Raw genomic sequence first — 21,592 nt, forward strand, 5'->3', positions numbered from 1 at the left:
ATCAAACCTTCAGCTGTAATGGTCTGTGAAGCGGAAGGATTTAGGTTCAGAAATGGTGCAAAGGATATTCTGGATTTGTTTTGCTCTTCTGGCTTCTAGCCTAAGTTGCCTCGATCGCTCTTTGGCAGCCAGTTCCTCTGCTCGCTTTTCCTGTCTCTTTCTTTTTAGCCATCTGTGGAGAAAAACAAGTTTGGAAGCACTGATAGTGATTAAAAAAAGCTTTTGACCACTCACTGGCCATCACTTCTGGCTGTATTCAAAGCAGACAACTGTTCTCTTAATGGGGAGAGTTAACTAAAGCCACTGCATCACTTAGCAAACAGGCTACATCCAGGAATTAATTGTTTTCTAGGGTCAAAGCATATCGGGGAAACTAGTGGGACAGATCTACAAGAGTGTCAGCAGTGAGAAGGAAGAGTGGGACCTTTGCCTGAAGCAAATGCAGTCCCGTTTCCAGAAACCTTTACTGATCTACAGCCTATGTTCCCAATACAACTTCCTACTATGGGGTCACACCTTGATCAGCAGGCTGGGAACCAGCAGGAATTGATGATGTTGGGAGGGGGCTGGGGAGGGCACTGGCTGAAAGCTTCAATTGGAGGAGTACAATATGGTTGGGAGGAGGGTCAGAGGAACTGAAAGTGAGTTCACCAGACTCTAGTCAGGACTGGCCCTAGGCATCTGTGGATATTCAGGCTGCAGGCCCCCCAAAACATCAGGGCTTAAAAGGGATGTAGTTTTCATCGTCTGAAGAATGTAAAGGACTCCATTTCTGTGATCAAAGGATGGCACATCTGATAGGCCAGTTCTGTCTTCAATTCTGAGGAAGAATGTCCCCCACATACTTTACAAAGGTTAAAAATTAGACAGTAAGCTATGTTTTTCACAACATCTTGCTTTCTGGTTTAGAGAAACTAAAATAGTAAAGGGATTTTCAGCCAGCATCAGATCTAGATATTTTAATTGCTTTAAACATTAGCTGGACTTTCTTTACTAGGTGAAAGTCACTCAGCACTGGGTTGTGCACCTTAGCTAGAAGCTATAGTATAAACCAGCCTTATTTTGTAGATTTTTCATACAAATAGCATCCCAAAATACTTGCATTAAATAATGACAGGGAAAAAGAAATTGAGAGGTTTTAAAGGAGAAATTTGGAAGAAGAGTGAGCATCAATGAGGCAGAAAGAGTGAGGCTATACCAGATGTTAGGAACAACACAGAAGAAGGCTCTTACACCCATAGGAACAAAGGGGAGGCTAGTTCTCAAATCTTTGCTGAAAACCTCCTCTTCACTTCTTTCCCCAGCCACTATAATTCACTTCATTCAAAATATGTTGTTTCCCTTTCAAACATTTTGAAATGTAGCTTTCATAACAGATGCTTAACAAATAAAGTTGCATTATAAAATAAATTTTATAATTTAAGTTGCTGAAAGACACAACGTTCAGATTTCCTTGCTCCGTAGAAAATAAGAGCCACAGACTTACTGTTTAAAGGCTCTGTCACAGTCCTCTGTTCTTGGAAGGAAGTACAGGCACTGTTCCTGGCGTCTAAGGATTTCCATTTGTTTTTCTTTCATTTGATCTTGGTGCTTTTTTTTAAGCCATAACCTGAAAGCTTCCTCTGGATCTCTGTTCTCCTGCTATATAAAGAGCACGCACATACATACACACACAATTAAATATGCTGTTTGTCTTTGAAAGTAATATAACAGTACTACTTTGAACTTCTCTAGCATCTTCCATCCCAGGTTATGAAACATACTTTATAAACAATGCTGAATTTAGCCTCATAACCTTACTAAGTATTATTGCCCCCATTTTAGAACCTGAGACACAAAGCCCTGGTTCTAAGACTAGAGGTTTTGGCTGTGTTGTAACGCGTGTAAATTGCTTGCTAACACAACTGTAAATAAATGCTAATGGAGACACTTCACAAACATTAGTTCCTGGTTGTGATTCACCATAGGGCAAAGCTAAATCATCATCATATTAAAATGCAATATAGTAACATTTCTCATTATGGTCCTAGGATCACTTAAGGTCACATGAGCACAGCTTGTTGCATGATTCAAGTTCATCCTGTTAAAACTGGAAAATTCCAATGTATGAGCAGTTCTAGCACTTTTAAGAGAAAACAGTGTGGCAAACATGGAATATTCCTTGCTATGTTCATTTTTATAATGCTGAGCTGAGCAAAATAGGTGTAAATTTCAATTTTTCTGAATACCTACAGCACACTTAACATGTATGGGATGGAGAGGTCTTAACTTACTCTACTATTTGAGCCTTCTAGTTCCTTTGCACGCTGAATTCGCTTCTCTTCCTGCACTTGTTCTTTTTTCTTCTGCAACCAAGCTCTAAAGACCATGTCATTCTCTCTCTTCTTTTCTTCTTCCTGTTGTTTTTTTTGTGCTGCTTCCTTGTGTGAAATTAAGGATTGAGTAATATCTTACAAGAAAGGTGTTACTCTGACACATGCAAAGGGGTTCAGCGTCAGAGCAAACACCACAAATAGTCTGAATTACTTGCCCTAAAACATACTGAGAGAAATGGGAATAATCAACGGACACATCAAGTCAATACTATCTTGAGGAGAAAACTGGCCTTGAGCACCTCTATGATTAAGGTTATATTTGGAGGCTTTCATTCTAACCATTATTATTACAACCTCAATTTCCAGAAGCCTTCCATGCTTTGTCTCAAATCACTGGAGGTTCAGTAGAAGTGGGTGAGGACACTTTAAACCAGATCTATCCTATGGCTCTAAGTGGTTTAAAATAAGTTTCACTGACCTGTTTTCAAAATTCGTTACAAATTTTCTCCTGCCTAGACAGACACTAAAAATTAACAGTATTTGTGACTGCAGGCATTAGCCTATAATAGAGGTTTCTGGAGTGACCATGCATTGGGGTTGAGGAGAATGTCATTTAATCATGGAGACACTGATAGCTTAACACTTCTCTGAAGCTAACATGGTGGATTGCTTTTTTTAAAAAGTAGAAAATAGTCTTTGAGAGGTCTGTGAATGTTTGAGGATATTTTGGTCATTGCCAAGCATTCCAATAAACCACACTATTCAGAAATTTTGTCTCATGAAATTTTGTTCCTCTTTGGCACAAAAGCTATGCACCCATCAAATTCAAAATACCAAAATACCACTCCTTTGAAATCCAAATATCTTTTTCCCTGAAATCTTTTAGCAATTGTCTTCAAAAACTGACAATTGTTACACATTTTTGAGGTCTCTGCTACACATTTAATCTTTCAGAAACTTACTTTTCCTGCTACATATTATTTTCCTGAGAGCCAAGAGGAATCCTAGTACAGTTTCTTCTCTTTAGTACATGATTATAAAATAAAGGCACTGACCTAGCCTTCTAAAATAGGTCTGTCTAAGGCCCGTTCTACACAATGGAATTTGATCAGTAGAACTACATCACTCAGGGGTGTGAAAAAAAAAAAAATCTGCCTCCCCCGAAAGATGCAGTTAAACCGACCTAACCCCCAGCGTAGACAACACTAGGTCGACAGGAGAATTAGCTCCCGCCTCTTGGGGAGGTGGATTAATTATGGCGATAGGAGAAGACCTCCCATCGGTGTAGGCAGTGAGTGCCTTCAGTGAAGCGCTGCTGCAGCAATGGCACGGCAACATTTCCAGCGTAGACAAGCCCTATGTCTTGTTTGAAATTGCTGTCCTACAGAACAGCGTTGAGAGTTGAGTACTTGAGTTGTTTTCCATTGAACCCCTACATAAAAAACGCAAGTAATTCCCACAAAGGAAACCTTTGAGGTTGCTTGAGGGCAACACTCACCCACACAAACCTTTAAAAGCAAGGAAATGTCCAGTTACAATAGCCTTCTTTCGCATACTTTCACCCCCACACACCACATTCACCAGCAGACTCTGCCGCTCTTTAAATAAGTTCCATATACTGCCAACATATCCATCAACACACTACACACACCACATTCCTTACAATCACACTTCAATGCAAACCTTTAACTCCCAAACAGGTCCCCATGGGAAAACCATATCTCACATACTTATTCAGCATACAGATTCTAACAATATCACACAGGTCAGAGTTAAGGTTTTGGATTGAAATGTGATGGCGTGTGGGGCATGTGTGTGTACTCAGTTACTGTACATGGAGATGTATGGGACTTATGAACAGAAAGGAAGAGTGTCAGTGAAAATGGTGAATGTGATGGGGGTAGGCATGTTTATGGATATATTAAATGGACGTTTCCTTGCTTTCCATGCATGAGCGTTGCCTTAACTAGTTTTTAATGAAAGAGGGTTTTTTGTGGATTTGGTTTATAAGTGCAAAGTATTATTATATTGTTGGGGAAATGGAAGAAATGATCAACTGAATGGCTTTTGAGAAGCAATATTTCCCATTAAGTTTAAGAAACACAGAAGGTCTGGTGATCACTATGTTCTGGTTATTTCCTTTGTACTCTCACCTCTTTCCTTAGTTTCTCTTTCCTTTGTTGCATCTGTTTTTGCATCTCTTTTTGTTTGGGTGAAAGACTGTAGGTGGAGCTTCTCAAAGGAACATTTGCAGACTGCACCCTACGGGGAGTTCTTCCCATTCCCCCACTTCTTGCAATGTTGATAGCTGAGTTTGGGCGATACTTAGGGTTAGGTGGAGGCTTAGGGAAACAGACAAACTCTTCTCCAATGGGAAAGAAAGTATTTACCCCTTGCTGCACTAAAGGCTCTTCCTTTCTTAGACTGGGAGTGCCAAAAATAATGGAATGGGAAAACTTAGGAGAAATAGGTTGAGCTTCAATGTCAGTGAAAGAAACACTTATCGGGGGCAAAAAGCCATGGCTTTCAATATCACGTAAACTCAAGAGTTCAAACTTCCCATCTTTCTCTACTAGGATCTTGCCATCCTTGTGTTCCTCATCCTTGCCACCATTAAGTGAAAAAGACATGCTTTCCAGTCCTGCCTCATTAGAAATATGCAGTTGAGACAGCCTACTTGAAACAGCCTCTTCACTTTCAGGATCATTTTTATAAGCTTCCGTATCTTCTAGAGGGGGAACTTCCAGATCTACCAATTTATCTTTGAATTTTAGTTTCCTTTCTCTATTCTCATCCAGAGGTTCTTGGTTCTCCAGCAGCTTGTTGGCTTCTTCGATCTTTTCCAAAATATAGCGCTTTATTTCTTCATCATCTTCCTCATCCAGTTCCTGCTGGTTTTCCAGCTTGGACTCCTGGATGGAGCTTTCACTGTCAGTATCAGATGTATGATCCAATGGTTTAACTTCGGGTACGGATACAGGTTTTTCTTCATTTGGTGGACTCTCCTCCAGATCTGCATCAGGCTGAGGAAGCTGATCTACACATTCTTCTCTTTCCTCATTGTCTTCGTCAATATTTGCCTCTACATCCTCTTCATTCTGATCAGGGTTTTAAAAAGAAAGTGAGTCCTCCTTTTTAAATTGTATAAGAAATAACCTCTCTAATAAGTTAAAAACTAACACTGGGTAGTTTATACATGCATAATATATCATTGAGGTTGGGACTCTAAAACCACAGAAATCAGGAAATTTACAGTTTAAGCTCCCATGGCAAAGAACTGAATATGCCCCTTTGAGCATATTACTCAGACTTTAAGGCCAGAAGGGACCATCATCATCGTCTAGTCTGACCTCCTGAACATTGCAGACTACACCCACTCCTGTAACATACCAATAACCTCTGGATGAGTTACTGAAGTCCTCACATCATGATAAAGGTTTCAAGTTACAGAGAATCCACCATTTACAGTACTTGAAGCCTGCAAGTGACCCGTACCCTATCCTGCAGAGAAAGGTGAAAAACCCCCAGAGTGTCTGCCAACCTGACCCCGAAGAAAAATTTTTCCTGCCCCCAAATATGGCAATCAGTTAGACCCCGAGCATGTGGGCAAGACCCAACAGCCAAATACCTGGGAAATAATTCTCTGTAGTAACTCAGACCTCTCCCCCAGTAGTGTCCCATCACCGGTGGTTGGAGATATTTGTTGCTAGCAGTCACACATCGGTTACATGCCATTATAGGCATTCTCATCATACCATCCCCTCCATAAACTTATCAAGTTCAGTCTAGATAAACGTTAGGTTTGTTGCCCTCACTACTTCCCTTGGAAGGCTGTTCCAGAACATCACTCCTCTGATGGTTAGAAATCTGTCTAATTTCAAGCCTAAACTTATTGATGGCCAGTTCATATACATTTGTTCTTGTATCAATATTTGTGCTTAACTTAAATAACTCCTCTCCCTCTCTTGTATTTATCCCTCTGATGTATTTATACAGAGCAATCATATCTCCCCTCAGCCTTCTTTTGGTTAGGCTAAACAAGCCAAGGTACGTTATAACATCTCATAAGGTACGTTACTCTTCTGATCAGCCTAGTAGCCCTTTTCTAAACCTGTTCCAGTTTGAAATCATCTTTCTTAAATGTGGGAGACCAGAATTGCACACAGTATGCCAAATGCAGTCTCACCAGTGCATTGTATAATGGTACTAACACTTCCTGGAAATACCTTGCCTGATGCATTGTAGGACTGCATTAGCTTTTTTCACACACGCATCACATTGGCAGCTCATATCATCCTGTGATCAACCAATATACCCAGCTCTTTCTCCTCTGTTGCCTCCAACTGATAAGTCCCCCCATTATAGCAAAAATTCTTGTTAGTCCCTAAGTGCATGACCTTGCATTTTGCACTATTAAATTTCATCCTATTTTTATTACTCCAGTTTACAAGGTCATCCAGATCTTCTTGCATGATATTCTGGTCCTCCTCCATATTGGCAATACCTCCCAACATTGTGACTTCCTCAAATTTTATTAGCACACTCCCACTTTTAGTGTCAAGGTCATTAATAAAAATGTTAATGAAGATAGGTCCCAAGACCAATCCTTGAGGAGCTCCACTAGTAACCTCCCCGCTCCAGCCTGACAGTTCACCTTTCAGTAAGGTCCCCATTGTAGTCTCCCTGTTAGCCAGTTCCTTATCCACCTTTCAATTCTCATATTAATCCCCATCTTCTCCAATTTAACTAACTTTCCCATGTGGAACTGTATCAAATGCCTTGCTGAAATCTAGATAGATCAGATCTGCTGCGTTTCCTTTGTCTAAAAAACAGGCATCTTCTCAAAGGAGATCAGGTTGGTCTGGCACAATCTACCTTTTGTAAAACCATGTTGTATTTTATCCCAATTACTGTTTACCTCTGTATCCTTTATTTTCTCTTTCAACATTTGTTCAAAGACCTTTCATACAACTGAGGTCAAACTAACAGGCCTGTAGTTTACTAGGTCACTTTTTTCCTTTCTTAAAAATAGGTACTATAGCAGCAATTATCCAGTCTTAAATTCATAGATCGATTAAAATCCTTGCAATTTCATTTGCCAGTTCCTTTAATATTCTTGGATGCCCCCCCCGATTTAGTCCCATTAGATTGTTCAAGTTTGACTTTCACCTTGGGTCTGGTAATTTCTAATTCCGTATCCTCATTAGCCACCCTGCCATTGTATCTAATCTTCTCATTGCCTTAGTTTTTAATAAGGGTAAAGTATTTGTTTAGGTGTTGGGCTATGCCTAGATTATCTTTAATCTCCACCCCATCCTCAGTGTTCAGTGTTCCCACTATTTGTTTTCTTTCTTTTTGTTTATATGGCTATAGAACCTTTTACTATTAATTTTAATCTCCTTTGCAAGGTACAACTCTGCTTGGCTTTTGGTAGTTCTCACTTTTTCCCTGCACTTTCTGACCTTCAAGAGGTAGCTTTCCTTGCTGATCCATCCCATCTTCCATTGCTTGTAGGCTCTCTGTTTTCTCTTAACCACCTGTTTGAGATGTTTGCTCATCCAGCTTGGTCTGTAACCCTTCCCTACAAATTTTTTCCCCTTACTTGGGATACAGGCTTCAGATAGTTTTTGCAACTTTGACTTAAATAATTCCAAGTGTCCTCCGCATTCAGTTCCTTGAGTTCTTCAGTCCAGTCCACTTCCCTAACTAATTCCCTTAATTTTTTAAGGTTTGCCCTTCTGAAATCAAGGACCCTAGTTGCAGATCTATTTTTGTTCAAACTGAATTAGCTCATGATCACTTGAACCAAGGCTGCCTCCTACAATCAGATCTTCTATGAGGTCCTCACTACTCACCAAGAGCAAATCTAAAATGGCCTCACCTCTTTTCGGTTCACTAACTATTTGGTGAAGAAAAATGTCGGCTATCACATGCAGAAAAATCTGGGCTCTACTGTTATTAGTAGCACTTGTCCTCCAAATCTATATCTGGAAAGCTAAAGTCTCCCCTAATAACACAATTGCCGGTAGTCTTTGTTTAATTAAAAACATTAAAGAGGTCTCTATCCATATCTAAATCAGATCCCGGGGGTCCACAGCATACCCGAAGCACTATCCCAGGGGAACCTCTGGTAGTTTTCTTCCCGAAAGTGATATTGACACAGACTGTTTTATCCATTCCATCATTTCTAATTTCTTTACAGTCTACCTCATCATTAATATACAATGCTACTCCACCACCTTTACTTCTGTCTTTCCTGAACAACACATACCCTTCAATAACTGGACTCCAGTCATGATTACTATTCCACTATGTTTGTTATCCCTATAATATCTGGTTTCACTTCCTTCACCAGTAGTTCTAATTCCTCCATTTTGTTACCCAGGCTCCTTGCACTGGTATACAAATATCTTAGTTGTTTCTGCTTGGCTTTGCCCAGATTCCTCACCCAATTGGGTAGTCATTCTACTGCCAGTATTGCCTACCTGACTGTTGGCTTCATTGGTACTGACACTACTGTATGCCTTGCTGGAGCCGTAGGCATAACTAGCAGTGTGAGCCAAAGGCTGTGAACCAGAGTAGGCCTGGCCTTGGCAAAACAACACACTAGGTATCAGCTAACACCAAGTAAGCACATTCCTGACTGGAGAGAATGGTATAAAAAACACAGATCTCTCAAAAAACTACCTAAACGCATCCCAAAGAAATAGTACAAGAACACATTGACCCCTCATAAGATAAAGATGTGATGGACAGGACAATGGATAAGAATGTTTTATTCAAACTAGCAGGAACAAGGATAAGGGTGGCAACTAACAATGTCTGGAGTATAATACGTAACATGTTTGTATTAATGTATAAAAGGAGAAGTCATAGGAGGGGCAACTTTGTAATCACCAAGGGGACAGCATCCTGGTGTACTGACTGAGGGGGTACCTTGTCATGGGCATACATGTGTCAGTGTACCTGTAGCTCCTATGGGGCGCTGGTACCATGCTTTGTTGACAATAAGCCTGTCCAAGGGCCTTTGCCACTGAACCGAGCCTGTGGTCTCTCTTATGAGCAACACTGAGGTCTGCTGAATTAACATGCTGCACCGTCTGCTAGTGCAGCTGACACTGGAGCTCCGAGAACAGCACCACGCCACAGCACTAACAACAACTCTCTCTCCTCTTAATGTCTGTTATCCTACCCACTGCTGTTCCTTTCTCCACTGATGTATTCTCTTCCTTGATTTTCCTCCTGGTCATTAGAATCAGGCATGGAGATTACATAAGTGTCTTCCTCAAGTTCCTAGTTTAAAGCTCTTTCAATCAGTTGTGCCAACCTCCATCCCAGAAGTCTATTTCTCTCCCTACTCGGATGGAGTCCATCCCATAAGAACAGCCCTCTGTTCATGAATGCCTCCCAGTGGTCAAACATCCCAAAGCCTTCCACCACTTCCTGAGCCATCAGTTGATCATCATAATCTTGTCTCATCTTCATTCTCATCCTCTATGAACAGTAAGAATCCCACTGAAGATCACCTGACCCTCTATTTCTTTAAGCGTCTTCCCCAGCCTGGCATAGTCTCCCTTAATGCATTCCAGAAAGAATCTAGCAAGATTAGCTGTTCCCGTATGAAGGACAAATCAGTGGATTCGTTCCTGCTCCTATTAGGATCCTTTTCACACATCCATTATCCACATCCACATCCATTATCTTTGCTCCCAGCGGACAGCACACCCCTCTGTTCTCTGGATCAGCTCTGGCAACATGCCTGTCGGTTCTTCTTAGTAGGGAGTCACCAGTCACATAGACCTGCCTCTTCCTCGTGTTGGAGTGAATCTTTGGCCCTCCTCCTATTCCTTCTGGCAGCAAGTCCTCTTGTCTTTTGTTCTCCCTTGCAATCTTCTGCAAGTCCTCCTGTATCCTCCCGGGGCGCTGAACTCAGGTTATCTCCACTGACTCTTCCCCTCTTCTTACAGAACTAGCCAATCTTTTCTTCCTTGCCCTCCCACCTTGTTACTGCCTGCTGTGCCCCTTCTTCATTTTCCAACTCAGCAAACCTGTTCCTGAGCTCTATTTCTCCCTCACTAGCCTTCTCCTCTACCTAGTTCTCATAGTCACATGGTTCCACTAACCACTTTCCATACCCAGTCTACCACTTCATCTTGCATCTGTGACTCTTGACTTTTCCTTTAAGCCTCGTGCCTTCCCGCAATCATCTGCTCGAAACCCCTCTCGAAATTCAACCATAGTTTCCACTTGCATCTCCAAACCTCAGATCTTCTCTTCCATCAGCTCTATTAGGCAGCACTTCATACAAACAAAGTTCTTTTTGGGTACCTGCTCTAGAATAATATACTCCCATAGCATCCGGTCATCTTCATTGTCTCTTCCATTCCTTGGGTCACTACCACTGCTGCCTCTGTATTTGTCATAGCCTTCCCTCCCAAGGTTCTGTCAAGGAACAGAAAAAACCAAATACCACACACCCACTTACACAAACTTCCCTTATAAACTCCCCTGTTTTCAGCTGGTTGTGCTGGCTCCTGTGCCACTGGCTGGCCCATTCACTGTCTTTAGAGGCCCTCTATCAGGGAAGCCCCACCCCCTAATCAGAGTCTCTCACAGCGCACTATCCCCTACCAGCCTCCGCAATTTGGAGAACACACACATGCACACAGACACACCCAAGAACACAAGAACTCACTCTTAGTCCCTTAGTAACAGGAGCTTGCCCCCTCCCACTGAACTCCCACTCAGACTCCACTGTTTTTGGCTCTGCTGGCTGGCTCCTGTGCCTCTGGCTCCTTTGTTGCCTTAACAAGCCGCCAATCAGAGAAGCCCCACCCCCTAATCAGGGCTTTGCTTCTCTCACAGCACACTGCCCCCTTCCAGCCTCTGCAAATATTCATCAGAAGAGGATCTTTTAGTACATGATCACATAATAAGGTTATAACTCAGTTTTCATGACGCTTGATTTTCGCTCCCTCATAAAATCCATAAAAAAAAATCCAGTATCAGCTTCAGACTTGGTATATGAAGTATGTGACCAAGGCACAATTTTTCAACCATGCTTAAACAGGACAGCGCTCAGAAGTGAGTCATTAAAATATAGGTGTTAGTAGTGTTCAAAAGTTCATTTTTGTCACTATGGAGCATAAAAATGGAAAGAGATAAAACTCAGTTTACTGGATGTATCTGTCAAGATCTAATGCACAGGATTAAATATAAAGGAATACAAAATACTTTGTACATGCATTCATGGTTATCAAGAAAAATGATTTATCAGTACTTTTAAGCCATGTTCATGGCTCAGCTTTTAAAGTTGCAAGCAGCTCTCATTTTTTGACCCCCGTGTATATTTGTTAAAAATAGCTCATTTTGTCTGAAAAGTCCTAGTTGTAAGGAGAAATATTTGAGGATTTGAACACAAATGCTTTTTTGAGCTCCAGGTTTATTGACATGTCCCATTTCTGCAGATTTCTCTAAGACTTTTTGGATTCCTATATCTCACAGTACCTGGAATTCTTCGAGATGCATTGTCCCTATGTCAGGCTGGAGGGAGGTTACCAGTAGGGTTCCTCAGGGATGGGTTTTGGGACCACTCCTTTTATTACTGACCTTGGCACAAAAAGTGGGAGTGTGCTAATAAAGTCTGTGGATGATACAAAGCTGGGAGGTATTGCCAATTTAGAGAGAGACCAGGATATCATACAGGAGGATCTGGATGACCTTGTAAACTATAGTAATAGGATGAAATTTAATAGTGAGAAGTGTAAGGTTATGCATTTAGGGATTAATAACAAGAATTTTAGTTATAAGCTGGGGACGCATCAATTAGAAGTAACGAAGGAGGAGAAGGACCTTGGAGTATTGGTTGATCATAGGATGACTATGAGCCGCCAATGTGATTCGGCCGTGAAAAAAGCTAATGCAGTCTTGGGATGCATCAGGTGAGGTATTTCCAGTAGAGATAAGGAGGTTTTAGTACCGTTATACAAGGCACTGGTGAGACCTCACCTGGAATATTGTGTGCAGTTCTGGTCTCCCATGTTTAAGAAGGATGAATTCAAACTGGAACAGGTACAGAGAAGGGCTACTAGGATGATCCGAGGAATGGAAAACCTGTCTTATGAAAGGAGACTCAAGGAGCTTGGCTTGTTTAGCCTAACTAAAAGAAGGTTGAGGGGAGATATGAATGCGCTCTATAAATATATCAGAGGGATAAATACCAGAGAGGGAGAGGAATTATTTAAGCTCAGTACCAATGTGGACACAAGAACAAATGGATATAAACTGGTCATCGGGAAGTTTAGACTCGAAATTAGACAAAGGTTTCTAACCATCAGAGGAGTGAAGTTTTGAAATAGCCTTCCAAGGGAAGCAGTGGGGACAAAAGACATATCTGGCTTTAAGATTAAACTCGGTAAGTTTATGGAGGAGAAGGTATGATGGGATAACATGATTTTGGCAATTAATTGATCTTTAAATATTCATAGTAAATAGGCCCAATGGCCTGTGATGGGATAGGATCTGAATTACTAAAGAGAATTCTTTCCTGGGTATCTGGCTGGTGAATCTTGCCCATATGCTCAGGGTTCAGCTGATCGCCATATTTGGGGACGGGAAGGAATTTTCCTCCAGGGCAGATTGGAAGAGGCCCTGGAGGTTTTTCGCCTTCCTCTTTAGCATGGGGCACGGGTCACTTGCTGGAGGATTCTCTGCTCCTTGAAGTCTTTAATCCACGATTTGAGGACTTCAATAGCTCAGACATAGGTGAGAGGTTTATCGCAGGAGTGGGTGGATGAGATTCTGTGGCCTGCATTGTACAGGAGGTCAGACTAGAGGATCATCATGGTCCCTTCTGACCTTAATATCTATGAATCTATATTCTACTGTTAATGCACGTGCTCCATGTCTCTGACATCAGACAAATCTTACTAGCAGTGCCTGTCTGACCCATGTATGTGCCCTACCTATCCTAGTGCCCAGTACCAGTGATATATAGGGCAGTGCAGGATCAACCAACATTCTAGTTCCTTCTCTACCATGAATCCACATAGTTTAAAAGTTATCTGAAGCAGACAGAAAGGAGGGTGGGTACTGGAATACACATAGGGACAACACGCCTCAAAGAATGACATTTACTGTAAGATAAGTAACTTTTGTTTCTTGCGTGCTTGTCCCTATGTGTATTCCACTACAGGTGACTCCCAAACCGCCGGTAAAGCAAGGAAGTGTGGTCTCATTAAGACTGACAAAACTAGGTTGAGGTCCCACATAAGCATACGTTTAAACACTGGAGGAAATACTCTCCCTAGCCTTTCAGTCATCTAGATGTGTTAAGGTGAAAAAAAAATACAGTAGAATTGTCTATAGATGGATGGAATGCACTAATGGCCACTAGATGCACCCTAAGAGAACTGAGTGAAATATCCCAGGTTTTTAACAATCTAATGTAATCCAAAAATCTCTGATATACTAGATTAAAAGGGTAAGAGTTGACATCAGTCAGATACAAATCTCTTCCACTGTGCATCATAAGATTTTCTTGTAGAACATTTCCTACTACTGATTAGGATTACTTGGACTTCAGACGAACATGATCTCTGTAACTCAGACATCTATCTAAATACCAAACTGCCAGGTGAAGGGTGGATGGATCAGGAAGGCCAACTGTTCCTTTGTCTAGAGCAGCGGTTCCCAAACTTGTTCCCCTGCTTGTGCAGGAAAAGCCTCTGGCGGGCCGGGCCGTTTACCTGCCGCATCCGCAGGTTCGGCCTATCGCGGCTCCCAGTGGCCGCGGTTTGCTGCTCCAGGCTAACAGGAGCTGCTGGAAGCGGCACAGGCCAAAGGACATACTGGCTGTAGGATGTTAGAGGCAGACAAATCATAGGACGGATGGAAAAATGAAGCAGCTCTGAAAGCCAAGATAATCATGGCCATCTCAAAGCTACCAAAATAACTTTTGCTTTGATTGTTCTCAGTACCCTTGGAAGACGAGGAATTGGCAGGAATGTGTTCATTAGGGTTTCTCACCACTGAAATTGAAAGGCAATCCATCAGAGAACCTGGACTCTGTTCTTTTCTTGCACAGAACTTCTGACATTTCTTGTTTGTGTCCATTACAAACAGATTTACTGCTGGCTGACCTCACAGCTAAAGACGGCTTGTACCGCCTAGTCAAAAAGCAGTCACTCACGATCCCTGAAAAAATGCCTGCTGAGATTACCTGCTAGTGTTTTGTACACCCAGTAAGTGAACTGCTGACAGAGTGATCTGATGGCATGTGCACCAATTCCAGAGTCTTATTACTTCTTTTCACAGGAGGGAAGAATATCCTTCTCCCTGTTTGCTTATGTAATATACTGCTGCTGTGTTGTCTAACATAATTTAAATGGACTGATTTGGAATAATTGGCAGAAATTGATTGCATACATTGTAAACTGCTCTGAGTTCAAGTATGTTGATGTAAACCAAGATTCTTGTGGAATCCAGGTTCTTTGCACTAGGGGCCCATCTAGATGGGCTTCCCATCCAAACAAAGATACAAACAACAAAGATGGAGTTTGTCATGTGGTGTTATGTAGGTACATAATGCAATGTGACCTTGCAGACAGCTACAATATCCTACGGTTATTCAATGACTTGTCTGCAGTCGATTTATTCGATGGACATGGTCTGAAACCTCTCACAAGGCCAATGAGCTTTGACTACCCTAGAGTCCAATCTCACTCCTACAAACTCTGTACTTTGCATTGTTCTTATTCTGAACCCCATATTTTGGAAGAGATGAAGAGGACTGGGCACTGACTCTTGAGCTTTTCAATAAGATCTCCCTTCGACTAGCCAGTCATCTAGATACGACTGGACTTATCCCTTTTTGACACAGATATTACTACTAACATCTTCATGAATACTCTGGTGCTGTTGATAGGCCAAACGGAAGCACTCTGTGTTGGTAGCAATCTGGATTGATGATAAATCTTAGGATCCTCTTGTGTGCTTTCATCTAGGTGAAAATAAGCATCTTTGAGTTCGAGAACAATCTCATTGAACTAGCAATGGAATTATTGAGACTAAGCCGATCATTCTGATTCTTAAATGACAAACTGAAGTGTTTAGCTGTCTGAGATCTAAAACGGGTCTTCATCCTCCTGTGAAATAAGGACGTATCTGGAATAAAAGCCTCTCCTCCTCTGTGTTGAGGGGATACTGTTTCTACTATCCCCAACTGTAACAGAGAAATTCTATGTCTTGTAGAAGAAACCTCTCAGTAGAGGGGTTCCTAAAAATGGACAAGGAGATGGACTGTAGGAGATAAAAGTGTGAATTAGTATTTTATGAAAGGCGGTAACAGTTTCTAGTACCCATTTGTCATGAGTCCTCTGTAATTCCTCTAATGGAATTTGAACGGAGTCAGCAATGCTCTTCAGCAATTCACAAAAGGATTTAAACTCATCAGGATACGAAGATGAGGCTGGTACAACTACCTCATCAAGAGAAGAAAATAAAAAAGACTGACTAAAGCTGAAGTTTCTTCTTCTAATTTAAGTAGTTTACAGGAGAAAAAATCCCCTGCAGTGGCTGCAACCCAAACATTGCAGTAATGTGGTGGTGCCCAAAATCTAGAAGCTAAAGTTCACTGGACGTGGATGATAGTACAAACAAAAGTGAACCAGACTAATCATCCTTATGTTTCAAACTAAGAGAAATGTAAAAAGCAAAACAAACAAACTGGGGAACTAATTAACTTGGATTTTTTTTAATTACTTCAGTTGAAATTTATCAAAAGGTATTTTGTAATACAAGTGAAGAATTTTTAAAAAATATAGGACATATGCCTTATTTTATTGGTATCTTTAAGGCTGGTGTGGTAACCATAATTCTGAATGTCTGAATGTTAATGGCATAACAATCAAACCTTGCATACATATTATGTGTGACATGTTCAAATGAATGGAGAAATAATCCCAGATAATAACATTCAGTTGTTTCTCTGTTTCTGCACAGAGCACATGACTTCTAGGGTTGTGATCTTATTTACACAAATGAGGGACCTCTGGAATCATATTTCTCTGTATATGTACCATTTATAGAAAAATGTGGCTTAAGTTTTTAATTAAAAATAAGATGCATGAGTTTTAAGACATTTTTAAATCAACAGGATTGCAGTTTGACAAAACAGGAGAAAAGAGGAAAGGAAGTGGAGGTAGGACAGAAGGGAGGAGGAAGATGATTGGGAAAGGGCTGGCTGACTGATGGCTTGCTTCTCTGTTGCATGGTACACAACAGAACCAATATGAGTAGAAAGGGGGTCAGAGGGAAAACACAGCTATATAGAAATAAACCAACACCATATAGTTAATGTCTATACCCCACTTTGAAGACAAAGTGCTACGTAGATAACTATCCCCTCTAACACTACTGGTACCATACAGAAGCTCACCTCCATAAGTCCTGGTAGAGTCTAATGAAAAGGTACTCTGAATGCCTTATTCATCTCTTACGTGATCTTAAGTAAAATTCAATCATCTTCATAAGTTCCTGCTGTTCTGCATAACAAACTCCTTTGCTGCTTTTCCAAACGGGAAGGGGAGTGGGGGGGGGGGGTGAGATCCTGTCAGCGACGAGACTGTGGCCAACATTCCCTCTAAACTTTGTGCTGAGCAGGCTACAAACTCCACTGAGGACTACATTTTTGTCCTTGGGAAAACTTACACTTTTCTATTTAAAAAGAGGCAAACCCCTCTCAGAACTGTGGGAGAGTAGACAATTGATTGCAATTGCTTTTTTGAGAGATCACACTCGATTGTGTAAATAAGTATTCCAGGACTGCTTAAAGTATGGATTATGTAAATGTGTATTTAAGGACTTCAGAAAATGCCTAGTTCTGACAGGACCTACTACAACGGGTATCATGTAAATGTGTGTCCAGGGAGTTTTAAAGACCTCTATTATTGTGCAGTATTGCGCCAATAGTGGACCATTCAGCTGGAAGCAGGTCTCAAGCATTCTACTTCTAGCAGAGCTGATCAAACACTTCTATTCAAGATTCTTATATTTAGGCTGTATCTACACTGCTATTTTCAGCGCCAAAACTTTAGTCATTCAGGGTTGTGGAAAAAACACACCCCTCAGCGACAAAAGTTTTAGCGCGGAAAAGCACCAGTATAGACAGCTGTGCTCCCGGCTATAAAGCTACCACCCCTCGTTTGGGGTAGTTATTTTTTTTTATCGCTTGCAGAGCTCTCAGCTTGCAATAAAGTGTGACTACACTGCCCATGTCACAGCTCTGCCGCAGCCGCACTGTAACATGGGCAGTGTAGACATACCTGTTACTCTGTAGCACAAACAAAACAGATTTTTGCCATGTTCATGCAATAATTAATAATTAAAAAAAGGGGAAAAATGTCACATTACTGATATTTGAAAACCAGTTACTGTAAATGTTACTTTAGGTATTTTTGGAACTTCTGTGTCATGGTCAGGAGCTTCAGGTCGCAAGGGACCTCTCTACTATCCCTTCCCAGGAGCCCCTGCCACCCCCACCCCACTCCTTATCCTTTCTGGCTGGCCCTGAGAAGCAGATGAGATGTGCTGTCCTGCTGGGGATATGGGTGGAGAAGCCCATCTGCCAACTATATCCTAATTCTGCAAACACTACAGATTGCTCACCCCATTTGGGGTAACTTTCATCCTCTCTGCCCCTTGCTATTTTGGTGTTTTTCCCCTTTGCCACTGTTTGGCAGTGCCTCTACTCCTTTCTTAACCCCACTTCTACCCCATCCCTGATTTTGACTCTCTGCCCCATATTCTGTCTGTTTTACCCCCCTGTGTATACAGTTTTCTCTCCTGCACAAATTCAGCCTATTCCTCCTCTCCAGTGTGCCCCCTCTGCACCTTTTTAGTCCGTATGAACAGAAGACAGCACACATCATGATTCCAAGTGAGAGCAGAGTAAGGGCAGAGGCTTCAGCAGATGTTACTGAGCATGCTCAGATTGCTTAAGCAAGTTCAGGAACAGAAAAGTAACAAATTGCGCCAGAGACCAGTTTGTGCCAGGTTTCAGAGTGGTAGCCATGTTAGTCTGTATCAGCAAAAAGAACGAGGAGTACTTGTGGTACCTTAGACACTAAAATTTATTTGAGTATAAGCTTTCATGCCCACTTCATCGGATGCATGCACTATAATGAGAGTGATCAGTTAAGGTGAGCTATTATCAGCAGGAGGGGAAAAAAAACAAAAAAAAACCCCACCTTTTGTAGTGATAATCAGGATGGCCCATTTCCAACAGTTGACAAGAAGGTGTGAGTAACAGTAGGGGGAAAAAATAAGCATGGGGAAATAGTTTTACTTAGTGTAATGACCCATCCACGCCCAGTCTTTATTCAAGCCTAACTTAATGGTGTCCAGTTTGCAAATTAATTCCAATTCAGCAGTCTCTCGGTGGAGTCTGTTTTTGAAGTTTTTTTTGTTGTAGTATTGCCACTTTTAGGCCTGTAATCGAGTGACCAGGAAGATTGAATCAATTGAGTCACTCGATTACAGACCTAAAACATAGCATATGCTATGTAGCTATGCTATAAAGGGCCAAGAGGAGGGCAACACAAACCCGTTTTCCATACACAAAAAGCAAACATTTGCTCTCAGTCTGATCTGTTAACTTAAACAAAAAAAAAGAAAGAACAAAAGTAAAGTCGCTATGAGAGAGCACAGTCTCCCCCACCTATTACAGTCTGCATTGAACTGAATACAAAATAGCCATCCTTAGAGATTCAAAGGTGCAGTACACAGAAAACAGTCACATAGCTAAAATATACCACACAGATGAGATGCAAGCTACAGGAAAAAGTCCCTACTCTTATGAGCTCAGCCTTCTATTAGAACTGATTGCATGCCTCCAGAGGTGATGATGTGAAAGTTGTGGTCTCCAAAAGGCCCAGCAAGAGTAGGACTTGGGAGTTCTATCCCATGTGGTTTTACACTTGAACTGGAGGATATGGCGCTCATTTCTGTTGTTAGCATCCCATTGGGGAGGGTCTTTCAGTCCCTCCACTCAACAGAGGCCAGGAAGGAGAGAATAATAACAAGAGTGGTAGGAGGGCAGTACCAAACATAGCCTGCCTGAGATAGGCTATCAAATAATGAATTTCATAATCAGCTTCCATTTTGGCACTAATTCCTCTCTCACTGCATCCCTCCATATTCTCATCTTCATGTAATCTGGAATGAACCAAAGTTTGAGTAGCAAAGTGGTATGAGGCAACATAAAAAATTCATAATGGGAGTTGCACAAATGCTTCAAGACCACCAGCTAGGAAATGGAAGAAGTACTTTTGATCCAAGCACATTCTCTTTGTCCCTATAGGGAATATTGGCTTTTCTATTTTAAAGACCAGAATGCTCTGAGTAACTGGAAAAGCCATGTACACCGCATCTCTTTCAACTAGAATCCTGAATACCCTTTTCCTAGTTAACTATCAGCATGTTTACAATTACATACATATTTCAAATCAAACTTTGCATTGATCGTATGTGGGGTTCAAGTTGTTAAAAATCTGCAAGTCTATTGTAAAATAATTAGCATTTTCCTAATCAAATACCTCTGTTTCCCCAGGGTCGTCGTCATCTTCTTTTTCTTCATTAATAAACCACTCAAGATCCTTTTCAAAATCATCCTCATATTCTGCACTTTCTGTTGAATCACCAGCCTCTCTTAAGTCATTAGTGTCTTTCTTGTCACTCATTTTGGCTTTGTGTTACAGCAATGCTACAAGAGGGGAAAATATCCTTATTTTCATAAGATTTTTATTGACACACAACAATATACTGTTGATACCTGTGGCATATAGGTAAAGTGGTGGACAATACCACCACCTAGCTACTGTATTTCTATAGCACCTTACAAGAGAGGCTCCCAATGGGGTTTCCATTGTGAATGGATTTAGCCTTTCAACCCGTGAAGTAGGGAGATATTTTCATTCCCACCTGTAAAATGGGGATCTGAGGCACTGAGAAGTAAGCTGACTCATCCACAGTCTTAAAGAACGTCATTGGCAGAGGTAGGAAAAGAACCCATGATCTCCTAACTTCTAGTCCCTATTCTTTAGCCATTAGGCCAATTTTGCATGTATACCTACAGTGCTGGTACCAGATAACATCTCTCCTACTGCTTCCATTCCAGTTTTTATCTGTTGTTCTCTCTCTCAATAGCTATAAAAACAGCAGTGGAGAGGTTTCATTTATTATAACAATACATACTGGGGAGGGCAATCCTGCCTGTGGCAGTAGCAATATATTTATTCCCTTAACATGTTACCAGCATAGGCACCACTAGTTCATTCAAAGAAGGTACTGAAACAATTCTCACAGGTTAAAGCCAACACAGCAACAAACTGGGGCGCACAATGTCCTAGAAGAGACCTTTCATAGCTTCCCATAGAGCAGAGTATTCAAAACAAGAAGAGCCTGATGCATCAGACACTTGACTGGAGCCAGTGAGAGTCCTAAATCCAAAGCAGTTGTAGAATCAAACTCTAAATAACTGGTTCCCATTTAAAATATGTATTTAAAAATGCCTCCATTTCCAGCTTAAACAACAGGATTTAGGTGTGGGGGTAAAAACATGTCTTTCAAAGAGTTGAGCATGAGGTAATTTTAAAATTGATTACCAAACTATCAAAATTGATAATCGAGACACACAATTGGATGGAATTATTAACTAATTGTTTCTCATCTGAGTAGTTCAGGGAATACAAAAGCCAAAAATAGAGTTATTGATAGCTATTAATTTGTCCCACATTCTACCACCAAGAACTCTTTTCTCATGCATTAAAAAATGCCAACCAACCAAAGAAACAACTTTAAAATAAATGAAAAGTTTTTATTAAAATTAGTAATGGAAGTAAAAATAAAAGAAATTACTACTATTCAAAAATAATGAGCAGGTAAGGATTACATAAAAAGTAAATAAATGAGTGATACAATATGTTAACTACACAAAAGAAACCATATTAAAATAGAGTATACATTCTAGAACTACATAAAAAAATCAAAGCATCAATACCACAAAGCAAGTATAAGTTGAACAAATAACCACAATTAAACATCTGTGTCATTCCATTAGTCATTTAGGATACAATACCACTTTGAAAAATCAACTAAAAGAGTACAGCATGACTGAAAAAGGCAGCACTACAAACCCTTAATATAACTCAAAATCATATTAAAGAAACAGTACTTTATGGGTACATACAGATTTGAGTGAGGCAACTGAATCACAAAAT

At 40.9% G+C, this 21,592-nt stretch overlaps 1 protein-coding gene across 1 annotated transcript; it reads right to left on the reverse strand.

Annotated features, from left to right (window-relative positions):
• Positions 1-7: 7 nt before the first annotated feature.
• Positions 8-20,053, reverse strand: CCDC181 (coiled-coil domain containing 181). The gene is made up of 5 exons (XM_077807315.1): positions 19,910-20,053; positions 4,469-5,413; positions 2,274-2,420; positions 1,487-1,641; positions 8-172 (listed from the first exon to the last, which is right to left on the reverse strand). The coding sequence occupies exons 1-5, from the start codon at positions 20,051-20,053 to the stop codon at positions 10-12; spliced, it is 1,554 nt and encodes a 517-aa protein (XP_077663441.1). The 3' UTR covers positions 8-9.
• Between the last annotated feature and the right edge of the window lie 1,539 nt (positions 20,054-21,592).

This window comes from Eretmochelys imbricata, chromosome 1 (genome assembly GCF_965152235.1).
Source record: "Eretmochelys imbricata isolate rEreImb1 chromosome 1, rEreImb1.hap1, whole genome shotgun sequence".
Classification (NCBI taxonomy): domain Eukaryota; kingdom Metazoa; phylum Chordata; order Testudines; family Cheloniidae; genus Eretmochelys; species Eretmochelys imbricata.